Source organism: Misgurnus anguillicaudatus, chromosome 13 (genome assembly GCF_027580225.2).
Source record: "Misgurnus anguillicaudatus chromosome 13, ASM2758022v2, whole genome shotgun sequence".
Taxonomy (NCBI): Eukaryota; Metazoa; Chordata; class Actinopteri; order Cypriniformes; family Cobitidae; genus Misgurnus; species Misgurnus anguillicaudatus.
The window spans coordinates 29,763,096-29,781,520 of NC_073349.2; the positions used below are offsets into that span (position 1 = coordinate 29,763,096).

The following is an 18,425-nucleotide window of genomic DNA, read 5'->3' on the forward strand; positions in this document are numbered from 1 at the left end:
AAGATCTATGAGGAAGTAACTTGCTTTCCTTTTCCAAATATTGCATTTTGAAGGAGATGTGAGCTTCTTTGCATTTTGTGTTTGCAGTTTTGAGAATTGTGTGTAGAGTTTTGAAAAAAAGGAGACTTAGTTTTAAAAACGTGTGTAAGCAATTGGTAAAAACTGTAAACTCCTAAAAATGAGGGGAGATGGTGAGCAATTCTCATTGGGGGAGGAAATCAAAGGATGCTTAGGAAAAAATAGTCAATACATCAATCCAGGACCTCAACAATCTTCAGAAAATGTATCTATAGATTCTGAGCAGGAGCTTTTATTCTGAATGTGGATGCAGACAGATTTCAGTGTTCTTTTCTTTCTGTTGGCGTGTTTGGTCGGGTCACTGATGGTCCGTCTTTGGCATCTCGGCTATGACAGATGATTTTAAAGTGCTCAGGGTATCTCACCAGACCCAGGATACCATTCATGTCTGGATGCTGTGAGTTCGATGGCCAGGAGAAATGAATCCGCTGTAGTAGAGACACAATGTAAAGGAAAAGCTCTGTCCTTGCCAGGGTCTCTCCAAGACAAACCCTTGGACCTGAAGAATGAACATAAACACACAATTGATATCAGTTTTGTACACTAATTTCTGCTCATAGTCAGAGGTGGGTAGTAACGAATTACATTTACTTCGTTACATGTACTTGAGTACATTTTTTGTGTAACTAGTACTTTTAGAGTAAATTTAAGGATAGGTACTTTTTACTCTTACTCAAGTACATTTCTAGTGAAAAAACTGTACTTTTACTTCGCTACATTCGGCGGCGTTACTGCGCTACTTTCAAATGGTAATAATTAATGAATATATATGTTTGTTAAAGTTTATAGGGCGTGTTCGAAAGTTTTGCGAGACAGGCTGCGTCACCCTTTAGCGCGCGTGACCGCGCGGTACCGCGCGTAGATGATAAGAGAAGCAGATGAGGGCGCGTGTGCGTTGTGCGAGATATCAGAGGCAGATCATGCATGGCGGCTTCAAGTTCGGTCTATGTTTTCACTCCAAGAGGTCAAAAAGAATAGTTTCATGATGCGATGCATGCTTTGTTCACTGAACGAGCTGACATCTCAGCTTACAGGAATTCAAGATCCAACCTGAAGTAAGTGTCAGTATTGTCTATTTGAACACTATTAATGTGTTTTTGCCATATCCACTCTTGTGCAAGCGATGACAAAACCTAGTGTAAGTTAAACCATACAAGCACGTTCATCTGCACATTTCCGTATAATTTCCCCACAACTAAACAAACTGAACAGCAAAATGTAAGGACGTCTTGCATTTATACACAAATCCGGACACCTCACAATGTGTAGAAAATACATTCAAATAAAAACGGGATTGTATTTTATTTAAATCCTTTCTAAAGAATGAATGAATAAAAATAAAAGAATAAAGTTTGATTTTAAAGAAACATGTATTATATATTATAATAAATGTAGAGTTGATTTGCACAAACAGATAAGTTCCATATGAAATTCTAAAATGATCATTTTTATTAAGCTCCTGTTAATGTTCAGTAATTGCACTTTAATGGCAATGAAAATAACCTATTCATATAAAAACATGATAACAAACAGACATACACGTTCTTTTTTGTTTACTGTAATGTAGTGGTGTGTCGTTCATGAACGATTCGTTCATTTCGAACGAATCTTTAATATGACTCGGGACTATCGGGTTGTCTCAGAGAGTGATTCGTTCATTTTGTGTTGACCGCGCATGCGCATTGCGCAACATATGGGTTCTGAATCTGAAACAGAAATGATTAGTTCATAATTCTCTTGAGTCTCGAGTTCGGGACAGGTTCGAGTCTTTTGTTCTTCCTGTCAGTCCCATAGATGCTATGCTACGAGTACCGGAAAGAGAAATGATTAGTTCACCTTTCGAGTTCGGGTTCGGTCGGGTCCGAGTCTTTCGTTCTTCAATAAGATGGAACTTTTATTTTTCAAATAATGTTTTTGGACATATTTAGTATTTTAATTACTATATATAAAACAATATAGGATACATTTAGACGCAATCAATAATACGAATCTAATGTTGTATTTAATGTGATATACCAGCGGTCACGTGACATAAGGACTCGGACCCGGCCGAACCCGAACTCAAGACTTGAATGAACTAATCATTTCTTTTTCCGGTACTGACAGCATAGCCTCTATGGGACTGACAGGAAGAACGAAAGACTCGTAACCGAAAGATGAACTAATCATTTATCTTTCCGGTCCTGAAAGCATAGCCTCTATGAAGCTGACAGGAAGAACGAAAGACTCGAACCCGTCCCGAACTCGAGAGAATGATGAACTAATCATTTCTCTTTCCGGCCCGATACTGTGCTGAATATATCACACGGCACAGCCTGGCCGAACACAGAGAGTCAGTAAGACAGTGACGAGTTAACAACTTACATCTGTAGACACGAGAGGAGGCGTACAAATGTGATAAATATGAAGTTCAGTTTCTTATAATTTGGCTTTGGCTGCATTACCCTGACTTGTACACGAGGACTGACTTAGGAGGTAAGCTAATCATTTCTATCTCTTGTGCAGGTTTCAGAGCTTGTGTCAAAAAATAATGAAATAAGGATTTTTATTTCTCATAACTTGTTAGAAATGTCATAATTGTTTGCATAAGTGGTTATTTTGGGGTAATTTGTGAAATTATAGGTAATCATATTTTAATTGAACGAAAAGAACGAAATGACTCAAAAAAAGATTAGTTCATTTTGATGAACGAGATTCAAAGATCCGAATCAGAAAAATGATCCGAACTTCCCATCACTACTGTAATGGTTAAAGGCAGATGCTGACAAGTTTATGTTGTGAACATGAAATAAATACAGAGTTAACCGTCAGAAAAACATCTGTGTGTGTGTGTTTGAGATTTTTTCTCAAATGACACGTTATGTGATAATGTACCCATTGCAGGACTGAGATAGGCTGCTTTACTTGTATAAGCAGAACAATGAGACTTTTAAGGAGAGGTTTGTGAAAAACCTCCAAGTAGTCTGAAATTCAGTGCTTTTGCGCTACTTCTCTATCAGATCGGAAGTAACGACTAACTAACTACTTGAGTAGTTTTTTCATCTTATACTTTTTTACTCTTACTCAAGTAAATAATTAGATTGATACTTTTACTTTTACTTGAGTACATTTTTGTATAAGTACTTGTACTTTTACTTGAGTACAGATTTTGGGTACTCTACCCACCTCTGCTCATAGTTAAATCTTTTGACACTTCATAATCACAAATAAACAACCCACCCATTGAAAAGGCGATGAACGCCTCAGGTTTGTAGAAATGTCCGTTCTCATCTAAGAAATTTTCTGGACTGAAAGTGTCCGGACATTTCCAGTGCTCCTTATTACTGAAAATTGCTGTTAAGTTTGTCATGATCATAGTTCCCTATAAAAGAAAGTCAATCTGTAAAGGAATCTCACAAAGTCTAGGTAACATTTTAGCCCAAAAGATTCACTGTACTCACTTATATCATCCCACCATATTTCTTTTATTCATTACCTTGGGAATGTCATATCCTCTTAGTTTGGTTGGCTGTGTGGTTTCATGAACTACACCAAAAGGAACAATGTTGGCACAGCGCTGAATCTCATGAACAGTGGCGTATGTGTATGGAAGTTTGTCGCGGTCATCCATGCTGGGCAGACGATCATAACCCAACACCTGAACAATCTCCTTATGACATCGCTCTGTGACAAAACATATTACATGAGCTAGATTGACAAAAAAAACTGATAAGTTAAACTGCAGGTAAAGTCAGACAATGAACATCTAAACAGATCATCTGTTTTATAAAAACCTCACATTACTTCCTTTAATGAGTCTGGTGCAGATTATAACCTGCTGTTTTGCACATTAAAAGTTCAGAAAACTTGTTTATCACCTTGTACATCTGGGTTGTCCATCAAGAAAATGAGTCCCCATCTAATGGTGGTGGACGTTGTGTCGGTTCCAGCCAAGAAGAGGTCGGCTGCTGACATAACCATGTTCTCCTCATGAAACGTTGAGTCCTCGTGTGATTTTTGCTAAAGGTAAAAATAATAATGGATGCTAAACCTATAAGAGTAAGGTAAGAGTTTCATGACAGGTCAGATTTGAGATCGATAGAGTCTCTCACTTTCTCAATCTCTAACATATAGGCATCAATGAAGTCTCGAGGGTTTTCTGGATCCAAAGTTTGTTTGTGTTCTTTAACTTCTTCACGGATGAAATCCAGTAACTCAGTGGCATTCTGATTGATCTTTTGGTGAGGTCCAGGGAAGTGTTTGATGAAAGGAACCAAGTTGAAGATCTAAAACAGAGATTGATATTCTCATCATTACATGATTTAAAAAATATTTATCCCTCAAACAGAGATCATGTTAACCACAACCTATACGTCTTATGCCCCATTCAGACCACCAGCGACTAGTAGTAGCAGAGGGACGCAATCTCATTCATTTTAATGGAAGCTTGGCGACTTCCGACATCTGGAGTTCATGTCATCCTTCTCTCGTCAGTTACTGGAGTGGACAACATTGTCACTGCGGAAAAAACACTGACCTCGTTTACATGGACAGCAGTAATCTAATCACAGTGGCAACAAAAAGTATGTGAACCCCTAGGAATGAACTGGTTTTCTACTGTCATTTGCCATAAAATGTGATCTGATCCTCATATAGGTCACAACAATAGACAAACACAATGTGCATAAGCTGACAACACACAAATAATTCTAGTTTCTTGTGGCTTTTTTGAAAACACCCATTAAACATTCACAGTGCTGGAGGAAAATGTAAGTGAACCCTTGGATTGAATAGTTTGTTGAACCTCCTTTGGCAGTAATTACTTTAAGAAAGTGCTTTCAGTAGTTCTGAAACAGACCTGCACATCATTCAGAAGGAATTTTGCCCACTCCCCTTTTACAAAATTTGATGTCATTACACAGCATCTCCATGAGGTTAAGGTCTGGGCTTTGACTAGGTCAGGGGTTTTCAAACCCGTCCTGGAGGACCACCAGCACTGCACAACCCGCATGCATCCCTCACTCGACACATCTGTTTAAATCTTCAGCTCATTAGTAGAGACTGGAAGGCCTGAATGGGGTGTGTAAGGCAACTGAATGAGATGTGTCACAGAAGGGAAACATGCAAAATCTACAGCACTAGTGGTCCTCCAGGACGGGTCCGAAAACCCCTGGACCAGGCCACTCCAAATGGCACATTTTGTTTTTCTTAAGCAAGTCTGTGGTGGAATTATTTTGATGCTTAAGGTCATTGTCCTGCTGCATCAACCAACTTCTATTGACCCTCAACTGGTGGATAGCCACCCTGAGATTATCCTGTAGGATATTTTGTTAAACTTGGGAATTCATTTTCCTCTCAATGATGGCAAGTGGTCCAGGCCCTAAGGCAGCAAAGCATGCCTAAATCATGATGTTTCCTCCACCATACTCCACTGTTGGGTTGATGTTTTGATGTTGGTAAGCTGTGCCCTTTTTGCACCCATAGTATTTTCCCCAAAAAAATTTAACTTTTGTTTTATTAGTCCATAAAATGTTTTCCTAGTAGCACTAGGGTTTGCCAAGGTGCTCTTTGGCAAACTTCAGGCTCACAGCAATGTTTTTTGGGAGAGCAGCGGGTTCCTCTGTAGTGTTCAGCCATAGACACCATGTCTGTACAAAGACTTACGTATGGTGGACTCATGAACAGAGATGTGTGCCAGTTCCAATGATGTCTTTAAGCTTTTAACTGATACTGGTGGGTTCTTCTTTACTTCATTGAGTAATCTGTGTTGTGCCTTAGAAATCATCTTGGCTGTGTGCCCACTTCTAGGAAAGGTAGCTACAGTATTAAACTGTCTTCATTTATAGATAATTTGTCTAACTGTCGACTGATGCATGTCTAAACATTTTGAAATTGTTTTGTATCCCTTTTCAGCCTTATGGAGCGCAACAACTCTTGATCGGATATCTTTAGAGAGCTCCTTCTTGCGAGGCATGGTTCATAAGAGCTGATGCTTCTCATCACTGTAGAGTTCATTCCTAGGTGTTCCCATACTTTTTCTTGCCACTGTATATTGACCTTATTCTAAATAAGATAATAATCTAATTAAGGACGTTGACACCAAAAAATGCACAATTCCCCAATATTTGCAGGTTTTACATGACCATTAAAATTCTGAATATGAGTAAAATAACAAAGTGACATCACAGCCTACAGCCTGATGATTAGAAATTACCTGTCCCACAGGTGACCCTGTCAGCATAAAGTTCTCATTGAGGATTTTCAGAAGGTATGCGAAGCGTTTGTTATCATATTCAAAGCGATCTCCAAATATGATGGAACAGATTATATTGGAAACTGCATTCTGTAAGGCGTGCTGTGGGTCAAATGCCGTACCTTCAACAAAAACAAAGTCCATCAGTATGTGATTTGAACAGGACAATATACATATACAGTATATAGCATAAATGAATACAACAAAAATCTTTTAGATGCTGTATGACATTAAAATCAAATGTTTACACCTACACTAAGAAATGAATCTGAATAGAGGAAGAACATCTTTGAGCATCTCAGTAACCAGGTAATGGCCTTCATCTAACACACGCTCTTCTACAGATTTCTTTCCCAGTCCGAAGTTTCTAAGAGTGTGGAGAGCAAACCTTCTCTGCTGTCTCCAGGTGTGACCGTACGTCACCATCACAATACCTGAGAAACAGAGAAAACTTTTACCACCAGTGGTGTAGATGTTTATGATCTTCCTCTCCACACAATAAAAGTATATTATGACCCACTCACTGTCCTTATTATGACAAAAGCACCTGCCATACATTCTGCTAAACATTTATTTTGCTCATAACATGTGTCATAGATTGATCTTACATACCAGCATGATATCTACATCCAAACCATCCAAACAAAGTTTTACTGACCGAGTCCTTTAGTTATCCATTCTATAACAGGTATAACTGGTCTTCCAGAAAAAGATGAACCTTCTTGCACCAGGGCTTCCTTGTTGATCTCCAGTGTGTTTAGGATTATTGCTGGTTTTCTTCCCAGGTAAATAGTGGACAATTCTCCAAACTGGCTGATCTGAGTTTAAAATAATTAAAGTTCAACAAAAATGGATTTTCACTGATAAAATATTTAATTGTTAAGAACACTTTTTAAGATATTATTACATTCTGAACACGTATCTAAACATCTTCACAATTTTTGAACACTGATTAACATCAAACACTGATTTTTGAGTATAAACCTTTAAGTATTTTAAATGTTGTCACATTCTGAACACACATAGCTCTGGAAAAAATTTAGAGAGCACTCAAGTTTTGCCTTAAATAAACTTTTTTTTGTGACCATTTCAGTCCAGTGTCTGTTAAGTTTCAACAAAAGCAAACCTCAGGAGTGACATGAAGTCAGTCAACAGCAATGTAAAAGACTGAGAGCATGATAGGACACATGAAAGATGTGACTAAAAATCAGCCTTACCAAATTTTGAACTATTTTTAAAATACACGTTAACATTGCGCTGTTTATGAATGAATAAAAAATTGTTTCTTTGAAGTATTCAAGATCTAAAAACATTGCATCTTTTGTTTTCACTTTTCTGCAAATCAGTGCAAATTAAAACATTATTTATATTAGGAATTTGGCAGAAAGGTTGTTGGTGGATAACAGAATGAAACAAAAATTATAGTCTTACTTAAACGCATACCTCTATATAGTAAATAAAAAAGCTGAAAATAATCTTAAACTGGTCTCTTAACTTTCTAGAGCTATATCTAGATAAACATCTTCACAATTTCAGAAGGAGTTTTAGTAAGAGAATAAGAAAGAATATGACTAAGACAGTAAATACTCACTGATCTGATAGACCCCATTGGATCCTTTATAAAATATGGTACAGTTCCCACAAAAGGGAAAGGTGTGGGTCCAGGCGGATTTCGGGCTTTGGTGAAATGAATCCTCATCATCTCAAACAGAACCAGAAAGATCAAACCCAGAATCAAAGCCAGGCTCACAGAGTTCAGGTCGAAAATCATTGCAGCGGTCCCCATTGCAACATACTGAACACAAACACGATCTCTGGTTTCTTTTAAGGTGGGGGGTGGAGACAATGACAGTGTCAGACTTACCCTGTTTTGTTAACTCTTTCTTAGCATTAATGTTATGAAGTATGAATCATGTGAGAAAAACTATAAAAGAAAAACTTAAATAACTGTAATGTATAAACATGATGACCTATGGACATTAAAATCAGAGGTTTGAGACACTGCAGGCACTTTTAGGTTCTTTTCTTTCTTTACTCTTTTCCTATGGAAATCCTTAAAAGTTCAGAAAGGTTTAGCATACTGAAATCTGCAGAGATTCAAACAAGCTACAGAAACCTAAATGACTTTATAGTGAATAAATGATTGGCTGACCTCATTAAACTTTAAAACAACCAATATTAATGAACAATTCTACTCAGTAATCTTTATGTGCATCAGGGGTGTCAAATTCAATTTCATTCCAGGCAATAAACTTCTCTAAAAGGACTCTGTTGTTATTGATTCTGTGCTTTGATCTGTAGATTTGTTCCACACTTCCATGAAAGCCGTTTATGTTGTTACTGCTGAAACAGTATCAGTTCAATCGAGTCATGAATCGAACATTTGCAGAAACAGATGCTTTGTGTGATAGTCCAAGCTGGACATCGTAAATATTTGTGTTAACAACACAGAAACTATTTCCTCACTGGATAGGATTTGGTCTTCTGATCTTTCACCATTCTCTATCTGTTTTGTTTTGATGTGTGAGAAGGAGAGAGAGAGCAAGACACCCCCCTGATTTACATTAATTGCACAATCTGTAAAAAGGGTGTGTAAAGGTACAACCTGAAGTAAAATTATGCCACAGGTAAAGGATAACTAAGTTATGCAACCTCATGCAATACCTGAGCTTTGTTGCAGTGGGAGGAACTTTTAACTTGCACGTGCCTGGCTGGGTGGAATTCATCAGGTGCTTTGTTCATTGGTCTGTGCTACAGTTTTATAATAGACATATCAACACAATCCATTTTAAAGACTGCCTTCATGTGTACTTCACGGTTTATTTGCCAAGGCAAAGTCACTATTCCTATTGCTCATATCCAAATTCTAAACCGTAAACTTTGGATTTAGTATTGTTAGTATTTGGTTAATTGTTAACAGAACCCAAGTGCAGACAGCAGATTCAAACAAACACTTAAACATGCCTGTAAGTATTGTTGTGAGATAAATGGCAGAATAACACTTCCAGTTTTTCAATTTAATGGCCCACACAAATTTGGTTACATATTTCATTTGTAGGTGGTGGTCACCCTACAGCTAGGCAAAAATTTAAGGATCTGTAGATAACATTGTATAAATAAGTTTTACCCAGTAACTTATAGCTTAAGCTATGATTTGAACTAAGGTAATTTAATTCACACAATCACATGATGCAAAAACTCAACCAGTTCTACAACAGTTTTGTAAGATGAGTTGGCTTCACCAGTAGTGCACTGGTGCAGTGTTTTTTTTACTCTTTATTGTCATATAAATGTTTAGGAAAAATTGTTAATACATCAATCCTGGACCTTCAACAAGATGTATCTTTTATTCTGAATGTAGATGTAGACAGATTTCAATGTTCTTCTTCTGTCTGTTGGCGTGTCGGGTCGGATCACTGATGGTCAGTCTTTGGCATCTCTGCTACGGCAGATGATTTTAAAGGGGTGTGGGTATCTCACTATGCCCATGATTCCATCCATGTCTGGATGATGTGAGTTTGGTGGCCAGGAGAAATGAATTCGCTGTAGGAGAGACACAAAGAAAAGGAAAAGCTCCGTCCTCGCAAGGATCTCACCGAGACAAACCCTCGGACCTGAATGATGAACATGAACACACAATGAATATCAGTTTAACATATTCAGCTTACAGTCAAATATGTTGACTCTTTAGAATCACAAATGAACAACTCACCGATTGAGAAAGGAATGAACGCCTCAGGTTTGTAGAAATGTCCGTTCTCATCCAAGAAATTCTCTGGATTAAAAGTGTCCGGACATTTCCAATGCTCCTTATTGCTTAAAATTGCTGTTAAGTTTGTCATGATCATAGTTCCCTATAAAAGAGAGTTGATCTGAATATGTGCTAAAGATCTGTGAAGGAATCTTACAAAGTCCATGTCACATTTTAGCTCGAAAGATTCACTGTACCAACTTCTATCATCTCAGCATGTTTCATTCATTTATTACCTTGGGAATGTCATATCCTCTTAGTTTTGTTGGCTGTGTGGTTTCATGAAATACACCAAGAGGAACAATGTTAGCACAGCGTTGAATCTCATGAACAGTGGCGTATGTGTATGGAAGTTTGTCACGGTCATCCATGCTGGGCAGACGATCATAACCCAACACCTGAACAATCTCCTTATGACATCGCTCTTGTAACAAAACATCAGATTTTCTGTCAATCTAGCTCATGTAATATAAGTAACTAACTGCAGAAAAAGTCAGACACTGAACATCTAAACAGATAATCTTTTTAATAAAAGCCTCACGCTACTTTAAAGGCGCTCTAAGCGAATCTGTGTGACGTCACTTTTTGTTGATGTTTGAACTGTTTTCAAACAAACAGAGCGTAGCTAACTCCTCCCGCTCCCCCTCCCTTCTGTGCTTTCATGAATGCATCACTTTGTTTTTATTGCAGTTTGTGAAGCCTGGGCTGTCTACAGAGGTCGCCTTTTTTACAGTTTGATCAACGGACAGGCAGCAAACAGATAGTGAGGAGATGTTTGCTGTATGTAACAAAAAATTGTTTTATGGTCTAAAACGTGTGAATTCGCTTAGAGCGCCTTTAATGAGTCTGGTGTAGATTATAACCAGTTGTTTTACACATTAAGTTCAGAACACTTGTTTATCACCTTGTACATCTGGGCTGTCCATCAAGAAGATGAGTCCCCATCTGATGGTGGTCGCCGTTGTGTCGGTTCCAGCGAAGAAGAGATCGGCTGCTGACCTAACCATGTTCTCCTCATGAAATGTTGAGTCCTCGTGTGACTTTTGCTGAATCAGGTTAAAAACTGTTAAAGCACCACTAGATCTGGTTTCCAAATACAGGGTAATACATTTTTTTGTCTGATTAAAAAGGGATTTATGCAAGGTCAGATTTTAGTGCAATAGAGTCTCTCACTTTCTCAATCTCTAACATATAGGCATCAATGAAGTCTCGAGGGTTTTCTGGATCCAACGTTTGTCTGTGTTCTTTAACTTCTTCACGAATGAAATCCTCTAGCTCAGTGTTGTTCTGAATGATCTTCTGGTGAGGTCCAGGGAAGTGTTTGATGAAAGGAACCAAGTTGAATATCTAAAACAGAGACTCATTCTCAGTGTTTGGACATTTTCAGGTACTTCGGATAATTTAAAATATTTTTATATTTACAAATAATCAATAGTACAACACTATAGACTTCTAGAAATTACCTGTCCTACAGGTGACCCTATCATTACGATGTTCTCATTGAGGATTTTCAGAAGGTATGCAAAGCGTTTGTTATCATATTCAAAGCGATCTCCAAACACGACAGAACAGATTATATTGGAAACTGCATTCTGTACGGTGTGCCCTGGGTCAAATGCGGTTCCTTTAATAAAGACAAAGTCCATCAGATTTGAACTGGACAATGTGGATATACAGCATCAAAAATTAGTATTTGACACATCAGCATTTTTATCAGTAAGCGGATTTCTAAGTGGGCTATTGACAATTTCCACCAGATGTAGCCATAAACCCAAACATTAAATTCATACAAAGAAATCAGAACACTCAAGTATACAAGCCGAGTCACAATAAACAAAGTGAAATGACACAGGGAACAAGCATAGAACTCAATTTATTTAAAGGCATTCTATGCAGTTTGACGTTTTTGTCAAACAGCGACCCCTAGAGTCGCAGGGGAAAACTTGCAACTGTCGTAATTTCGCACCCACACTCTGTACGTACCTGTAAGGATAGTGTTGGGCGTGAATATGCAGAGATGGACTCCGAAGATAATGACCAGTGAATGTTTCACAATTTCATACAAATATTAGGCTACTGCATGTCTACTAAACTACAGATGATGGTAATAGGATAATAAGAAGTTTATGCCAAGTGTAGAGTAGGCATATAATAATAAAGTAGCCTATCGCGTTTGCTGGCTTATTACGTTTTTACAAGATTGCAGCTTAATCACAAGTAAACAGTCTATAGTCTAACGTTATGTCTACTGTATAATTTCATTTGTTTTTTAATTGTAATGTAAACATTACAAAATGCATTGACAAAGTTAATTGTATACGTTGCATTATTTCATAACATTGGCCGTTATTCGTTGGCCATAAGAAATCGAAATTAGACAAATGACTACGTACACATCACAACACAACACTTGAGTTTAGATGGCAAAAAAAACATGTAAGAGAAACGAGTGTTTGTTAGCAAGTCTGCTAAATGCTCTTATGATCGTAAGCTAGCTAGACCCATGTTGAAGTTATTTTACTGGTCTAATTATCAACACTGGATGAATGAACAGCATAGTAAAAAATACACACTACAAGCAAGCGCAACCACATACAACATAGACCGCAAACAAATTTACAAATAAGAGATTTACTTACATGTCCATCAACAAGATCGCCAGATCAGCATCCCTTTTGCATCAATTGCTGTCTATTAGCTCACGCCAACGAGTAAAGCCCTGACCGAGTGGGTTCCTAACTCGGTCAGATTCTCTTTTTCGCTTTCTACTCTCTTCCGAACGGATTTTCTTAGCTGTTTCCCTCATCGAGCATCACGTCTCAAATGCGCGCGTGCAGTTGTTGTTATAGGCTTGGTTGACTTCGTGCGGCGCTGCAGGAGCCGACAGCCGGATGACGTCAAAGTGCCGTCTCGGATCGTTCTTGCGGTATTTTGACGTCATCCGGCGGTCGGTTCTTGCAGTGCCGCACGAAGTCGAACAAGCCTAACGTGTGTGACGTCGTTGCCGTAAAGCAAGTCGTGATTCTCGCGAGATTTGTCAGGGGCAGTTCTCTCAACCTTGCATTGGTGGTTTTGCTAGCGGCGTCCTCCCCGAGCTTCAACAGGAGGATGATTCGCCATACTATGACTTCGTTTACCATCGAAATGACTTTGAAGCTGTTATATTAAGGTAAAATAACTGCATAGTGTGTCTTTAATACTTAATTGTAGAAAAGCCTTTGTTGATTACAGCTTCTAGACACCTCTTGTATGGAGAGACCAGTCGTCTGCATTGCTCAGGAGTGATTCTGGACCATTCTTCCACACAGATGTTCTTTAAAGCTGGAAGGTTCCTTGGGCCACTTTTATGAACTTTGATCTTCAGTTCTCTCAATAGATTTTCTATGGAATTTAGGTCAGGTGATTGACTGACCACTTCATTGATTCCTTGGCCTTGTGTTTGGGATCATTGTCTTGCTGAAATGTCCCCCCTCTTTTCATTTTCAGCTTTCTGGTGGATGGCAGCAGATTTTTATCCAGAATGTCCCGGTACATTTCTCCATCTATCCTGCCTTAAATAATATGAAGGCTGCCAGTACCCCTTGTTGAAAAGCAGCCCCAAACCATGATGCTTCCACCCCCAAAATTTTGCTTTCATCTAACCATACTATAGTCTCCCAATAATCCACAGGCTTCTCCAAATGCTTTTTCGCAAACTTTAACCGAGCCTCAACATGCTTTTTGTTTAGCAATGGAGTCTTGCGTGGTGAGCGTGCATGAAAGCCATGGCGGTTCAGTCCATTGCTCAGTTTTCTTTGAAACAACTGAACCTGCTGATGCAAGGTCTTCCCGAAGTTCTGCCTGAGTGGTTCTTGGCTTTTGGAGAACTCTCCTGATTATTCTTTGGGCTCCTCGGACAGGGATCTTACGTGGAGCACCTGATCGTGGCCGGTTTATGGTGAAGTGATGCTCTTTCCATTTCTGGATAATGGCCCCCACAGTGCTCACAGGAACATTCAGCATTCTGGAAATGCACCTATAATCATTCCCCCATTCAACGATAAGCTTATGAAGATCTTGAGAGAGTTCTTTGCTTTTACCCATCATAAAGTCTTTCATGTGTGCCTCCTGGGTAATGAGAAGCCTTTATAGGCCATCAATTAGAACTAAAGCAGCTGATATCAATTAGTACTGATAGGGGGCAGGGTTTCTCTCTCAATACTGACAGATTTCAGGTGATCGCCTGGCTTTCTATGCCATTTTGCACCTTGTTTTCTTCATCTGTTCAATACATATTCCCTGTGTCATTTCACTTTATCCATTATGACTCAACCCGTACACCCAAATGCTCCGACCTCTTTGTATGAATTCAACACGTGGCCATATATCTACATTTGGTGGAAATTTAGTGTCAATAGCCCACTTAGATGATAGAAATGGCTTACTGATATAAATGCTGATTTTACCCGATGTGTGTAAGAAATAATTCACAATAAACAGTTGAATTATTCGAAGACAATGTGTATGCAGAGTCAGTTATGCACCTATACTAAAAGTAGACATGTTTACACCCAGAATCTGAATAGAGGAAAAACATCTCACACCTTCTCCTTTGAGCATCTCAGTAACCAGGTATCGGGCTTCATCTAACACTCGCTCTTCCACAGATTTCTTTCCCAGGCCGAAGTTTCTGAGTGTGTGGAGAGCAAACCTTCTCTGCTGTCTCCACGAGTGACCATACTTCACCATTGCAATACCGAGAAAGATAGAGAACCACTCCCATAATCTTTGACATAATTCAAACACTGGCTGAAAGCCTTATATAGCAAATAAGTTTATACCCCTAAATATTGTTGGAGCAGCTCTACCATACAAACTCTTTTGTAAAATGAATTACAATAGTCAAGCCTTGAAAAAAAAAGGCATGAATGATTTTCTCAAGATTTTTATAAGAAAGAAATATCTTGGCTTTAGCCAGAAGTCTCAGGTGAAAAAACTGGATTTAACAACATTATTGATTTGCTTATCAAATTTGAAAGCTTTGTCGAATAAAACAACCAGATTTTTCACCACTTTCCTGTTATACAAGGCCAAAAAGCCAAGATTAGAGTATCATTCTGCCCAAAAATAATAGTCTCTGTTTATTTTCATTTAATAAAAAAAAGACATTCAGCCGTTTCTATCCTCTAGACTTTCTATAAAAGTAGTTAGAGCATTGAAGATAAATCTGCGTGTCATCTGCATAACAGTAAAATAAAAACATTATGTTTCCTAAATTTAGCCTCCAAAGCAAAAGAGCAATTGAGCATGAATTAACTCTTGAGACGAAGTGAAGCTCCTGTTTGACTTACAATACTGTATAGAGCCACTCCTTGAATTCCTAAATATTGCTCAAGATGAATTATCAAGATAGTGTGATCAACAACATCAAATGCTGCATTAAGTAGTGTATATGATGTTCATTATATTCCTCTCCATACAATGAAAGTATACAGGGGCCCACTCACTATCCTTATTATGACAAAAGCACCTGGCGCTGGTATCCTGCTACAACCCTGAAGTACAGAAATCTGTGGTACAACAACATGTGTCATAGCTTGACTGCGTTTAATTTAGATTTTACATAACAGCATGATTGTCCAAACTATTCAAACAAAGTTTTACTGACCGAGTCCTTTAGTAGTCCATTCTATAAGAGGTAAATCTGGTCTTCCAGAAAAAGATGAAGCCTTTTGGACCAGTGCTTCCTCTGTGATCTGCAGTGTATTCAAGACTATCGCTGGTGTTCTTCCCGGGTACACACTGGACAATTCTTCATCCTGACTGATCTGAGTTTAAAATAACCAAAGTTGAACAAAGAATTGGTTCACAGTTTTTGAGTATAAACCATTAAGTACTTTAAGATGTTTTCTGAACACATATCTGTTTAAAACAAAACATCATTCATTACAATTTCAGAAAGAGGACTAAGACAGTAAAAACTCACTGATCTGATAGATCCCATTGGGTCTTTTATAAAATATGGTATTGTTCCCACAAAAGGGAAAGGTGTGGGTCCAGGTGGATTTTGGGCTCGGGTGAAATGAATCCTCATCATCTCAAACAGAACTAGAAAGATCAAACCCAGAACCAAAGCCAGGCTCACAGAGTTCAGGTCGAAAATCATTGCAGCGGTCCCCATTACAACAGACTGAACACAAACACGACCTTTGTGGATTTTTATGCTCCAGAAGAAGAGGGTGGAGATAATAACAGTGCCAAACTCAACCTTTTGTTTTAACTCTTTCTTAGCATTAATGTTTTGAAGTATGAATCTATAAGCAACTTCCAATACATCAATAAAACATAAATAATTGTAATGTATACACATGATGACCTATCCCTTATGAAAACTAACCATGGTTTTACAACAGTTAGAACCAAAAAAAATGTGGTTACTGTAGTAAAACTGCTAATAGTAATCAATACACCAAAAAACATGGTAACTGTACTTTTACCACAAAAAAACATGGTTAATTTTCATAAGGGATGAGCAAAGTCACGAAGCATCGCTTTTCTCATTACTTGCAGGGTTTAACTTCATTTTAGTTTTTCGCTTGAGTATTTTCAACTTTCACAAAGATGTGTTTAAGGGTGTGAGGTTTTAACAAGGAAATGAACCCAAATGCAGATGTTGACAAAAATGAATAATTTATTATACAAACAGGGGAAAAACAAAACCCACGAGGGGGCAAAACAAGACGGGGTAACGTAACGCTAGACTAACACTAAACTTAACATAACATAAAACAAACAAGACTAAATAACTCTCAACTACTCACAGAACTGATAATAAAAACCGACAGGATACAACAAGACGCACGAGCCCAGAACAGCAAAGACAAGGACAATAAATAGGGAGAACTAATGAGGGACACATGCTGAAATCAATGACAAGTAAGGGAGTGGGTAAAAAGTGACGAGACCCGGGAAATGCGCGGTCAGAATAATTCAATACTAAAACCACGCATTTCCCACATAAAACATGGTACTGCCAGGACCCCAAACACAAAGACTAGATATAATTAAACATGATTCTGACGGATAGCGCACATTTTTGCGTCAATCATGCAATCATGCTGAGAACAATGTGTTTGTGATTAATTTACATGCTTTTTTAGAGGTAAAAACCTTTATCGTAGCAAAAAATTTGCTTATAAAGACATAAAGACGCTGTATTTCTACAGTGACTACACTGTAAAAAATACTTTGCTGCCTTAAATTTTTTTGTTAAATCAACTCAGATTTACAAGTTGTGTCAACAGAGATGAGTTCTCACAACTTATAAAATTTAGTTGAAGAAAGTCAACTTAATTTTATAAGTTATAACAACTCACCTGTAGTTATAATAACTCATCTCTAGTCAAGATAAATAACAGTAAGTTGAAATGACTTGTAAATCTGAGTTTATTCAACAAAACATTTTAAGGCAGCAAAGTATTTTTTACAGTGTATGATATAAGCAGGGTAGTAGCATCATGTATGCTGTCAATCATAGAAGTGGGCGGGACACAGAGCCAGGCCGAACGCTCTTAAATGGTTAAATTAGAGGTAGAAAAACAGATGGTCATAAATTACTTAAATTTATGTTTTTAGGCAAAAATACTTTAGTAACACGAAACATAAAAAAAAAATAACAACCCCTTTAAAGACGGCCTTCCACTGCACTTAAAGAACACCAATTACCCGATTCATGATTTTACATTTCCTTTGGTGTATAAGTGTGTATTAGTACATGTTAACAATATGCAAAAGGTACAAAACCCCAAGGTTAACGATTGAGGCGATTTATCGTCTCCAACGTAAAAAAAAAATGTCTTGGACTACAACAAACACACGGATTGTAGGCAACAGTTTACTTCCTGGGATTGGTGATGTAGACAAGACCGACATTATCATAACTCCTCCCACAGCCTGTAAGTTAACTCCTGTTAGCATTGCATTGTAAGTGAATCTTTCAAACATGGTAAAGAGCATCACATTTCTGGCTGACGTCAGAGATATTCTGACCAATCACAACGTACAGATTAGCTGGCCAATCAGGGACATAGAGCTTTGCAGATCAGTGAGTTTTGTACAAAATCAATGCATTTTAGGAAGAGAGTGAAATCTAGAGCTACAAAAATGTCCGATATGTGGAATTTTTTTATACCATAAACCATGCAAACACATTGTATTATACCAAATACACAAAATAACGTTGTTGTTTTTTTGCAATGAAATAGGTGCACTTTAAGGTCTTTTCGCTAATGAAACTATCACTATTTCTATTGCTCATATCCAAGCAGATAATCTTTGTTTAAATATTGTAAGTATCTGGTTAATTGTGAACAGAACACAAGTGCA

General features: G+C 37.9%; 2 protein-coding genes across 2 annotated transcripts; both read right to left on the bottom strand.

Annotated features, from left to right (window-relative positions):
* Positions 1-176: 176 nt before the first annotated feature.
* On the bottom strand, positions 177-8,116 carry LOC129431301 (cytochrome P450 2B4-like). The gene is made up of 9 exons (XM_073875543.1): positions 7,902-8,116; positions 6,969-7,128; positions 6,595-6,744; positions 6,272-6,435; positions 4,170-4,343; positions 3,936-4,077; positions 3,554-3,741; positions 3,298-3,439; positions 177-577 (listed from the first exon to the last, which is right to left on the bottom strand). Exons 1-9 carry the CDS (start codon positions 8,094-8,096, stop codon positions 339-341), a joined length of 1,554 nt encoding a protein of 517 aa, XP_073731644.1. The 5' UTR covers positions 8,097-8,116; the 3' UTR covers positions 177-338.
* A 990-nt stretch (positions 8,117-9,106) lies between these two features.
* Positions 9,107-16,241, bottom strand: LOC129431304 (cytochrome P450 2B4-like). Its single transcript, XM_073875542.1, has 9 exons — positions 16,027-16,241; positions 15,707-15,868; positions 14,645-14,795; positions 11,525-11,685; positions 11,235-11,408; positions 10,966-11,107; positions 10,298-10,485; positions 10,023-10,164; positions 9,107-9,924 (listed from the first exon to the last, which is right to left on the bottom strand). The coding sequence occupies exons 1-9, from the start codon at positions 16,219-16,221 to the stop codon at positions 9,734-9,736; spliced, it is 1,506 nt and encodes a 501-aa protein (XP_073731643.1). The 5' UTR covers positions 16,222-16,241; the 3' UTR covers positions 9,107-9,733.
* Between the last annotated feature and the right edge of the window lie 2,184 nt (positions 16,242-18,425).

Bases quoted from the DNA above. Each gene is read 5' to 3' on its own strand.
- LOC129431301 (XM_073875543.1), bottom strand. From the start codon at position 8,096: ATGGGGACCGCTGCAATGATTTTCGACCTGAACTCTGTGAGCCTGGCT. The intron at 7,129-7,901 runs GTGAGTATTTAC...TTTTAAACTCAG, and splicing joins CAATGGGGTCTATCAGATCA to ATCAGCCAGTTTGGAGAATT. The intron at 6,436-6,594 runs TTCTTCCTCTAT...TTGTTTTTGTTG, and splicing joins TACTGAGATGCTCAAAGATG to AAGGTACGGCATTTGACCCA.
- LOC129431304 (XM_073875542.1), bottom strand. From the start codon at position 16,221: ATGGGGACCGCTGCAATGATTTTCGACCTGAACTCTGTGAGCCTGGCT. The intron at 15,869-16,026 runs GTGAGTTTTTAC...TTTTAAACTCAG, and splicing joins CAATGGGATCTATCAGATCA to ATCAGTCAGGATGAAGAATT. The intron at 10,486-10,965 runs GTGATAAACAAG...TTTTGTTACAAG, and splicing joins GGACAGCCCAGATGTACAAG to AGCGATGTCATAAGGAGATT.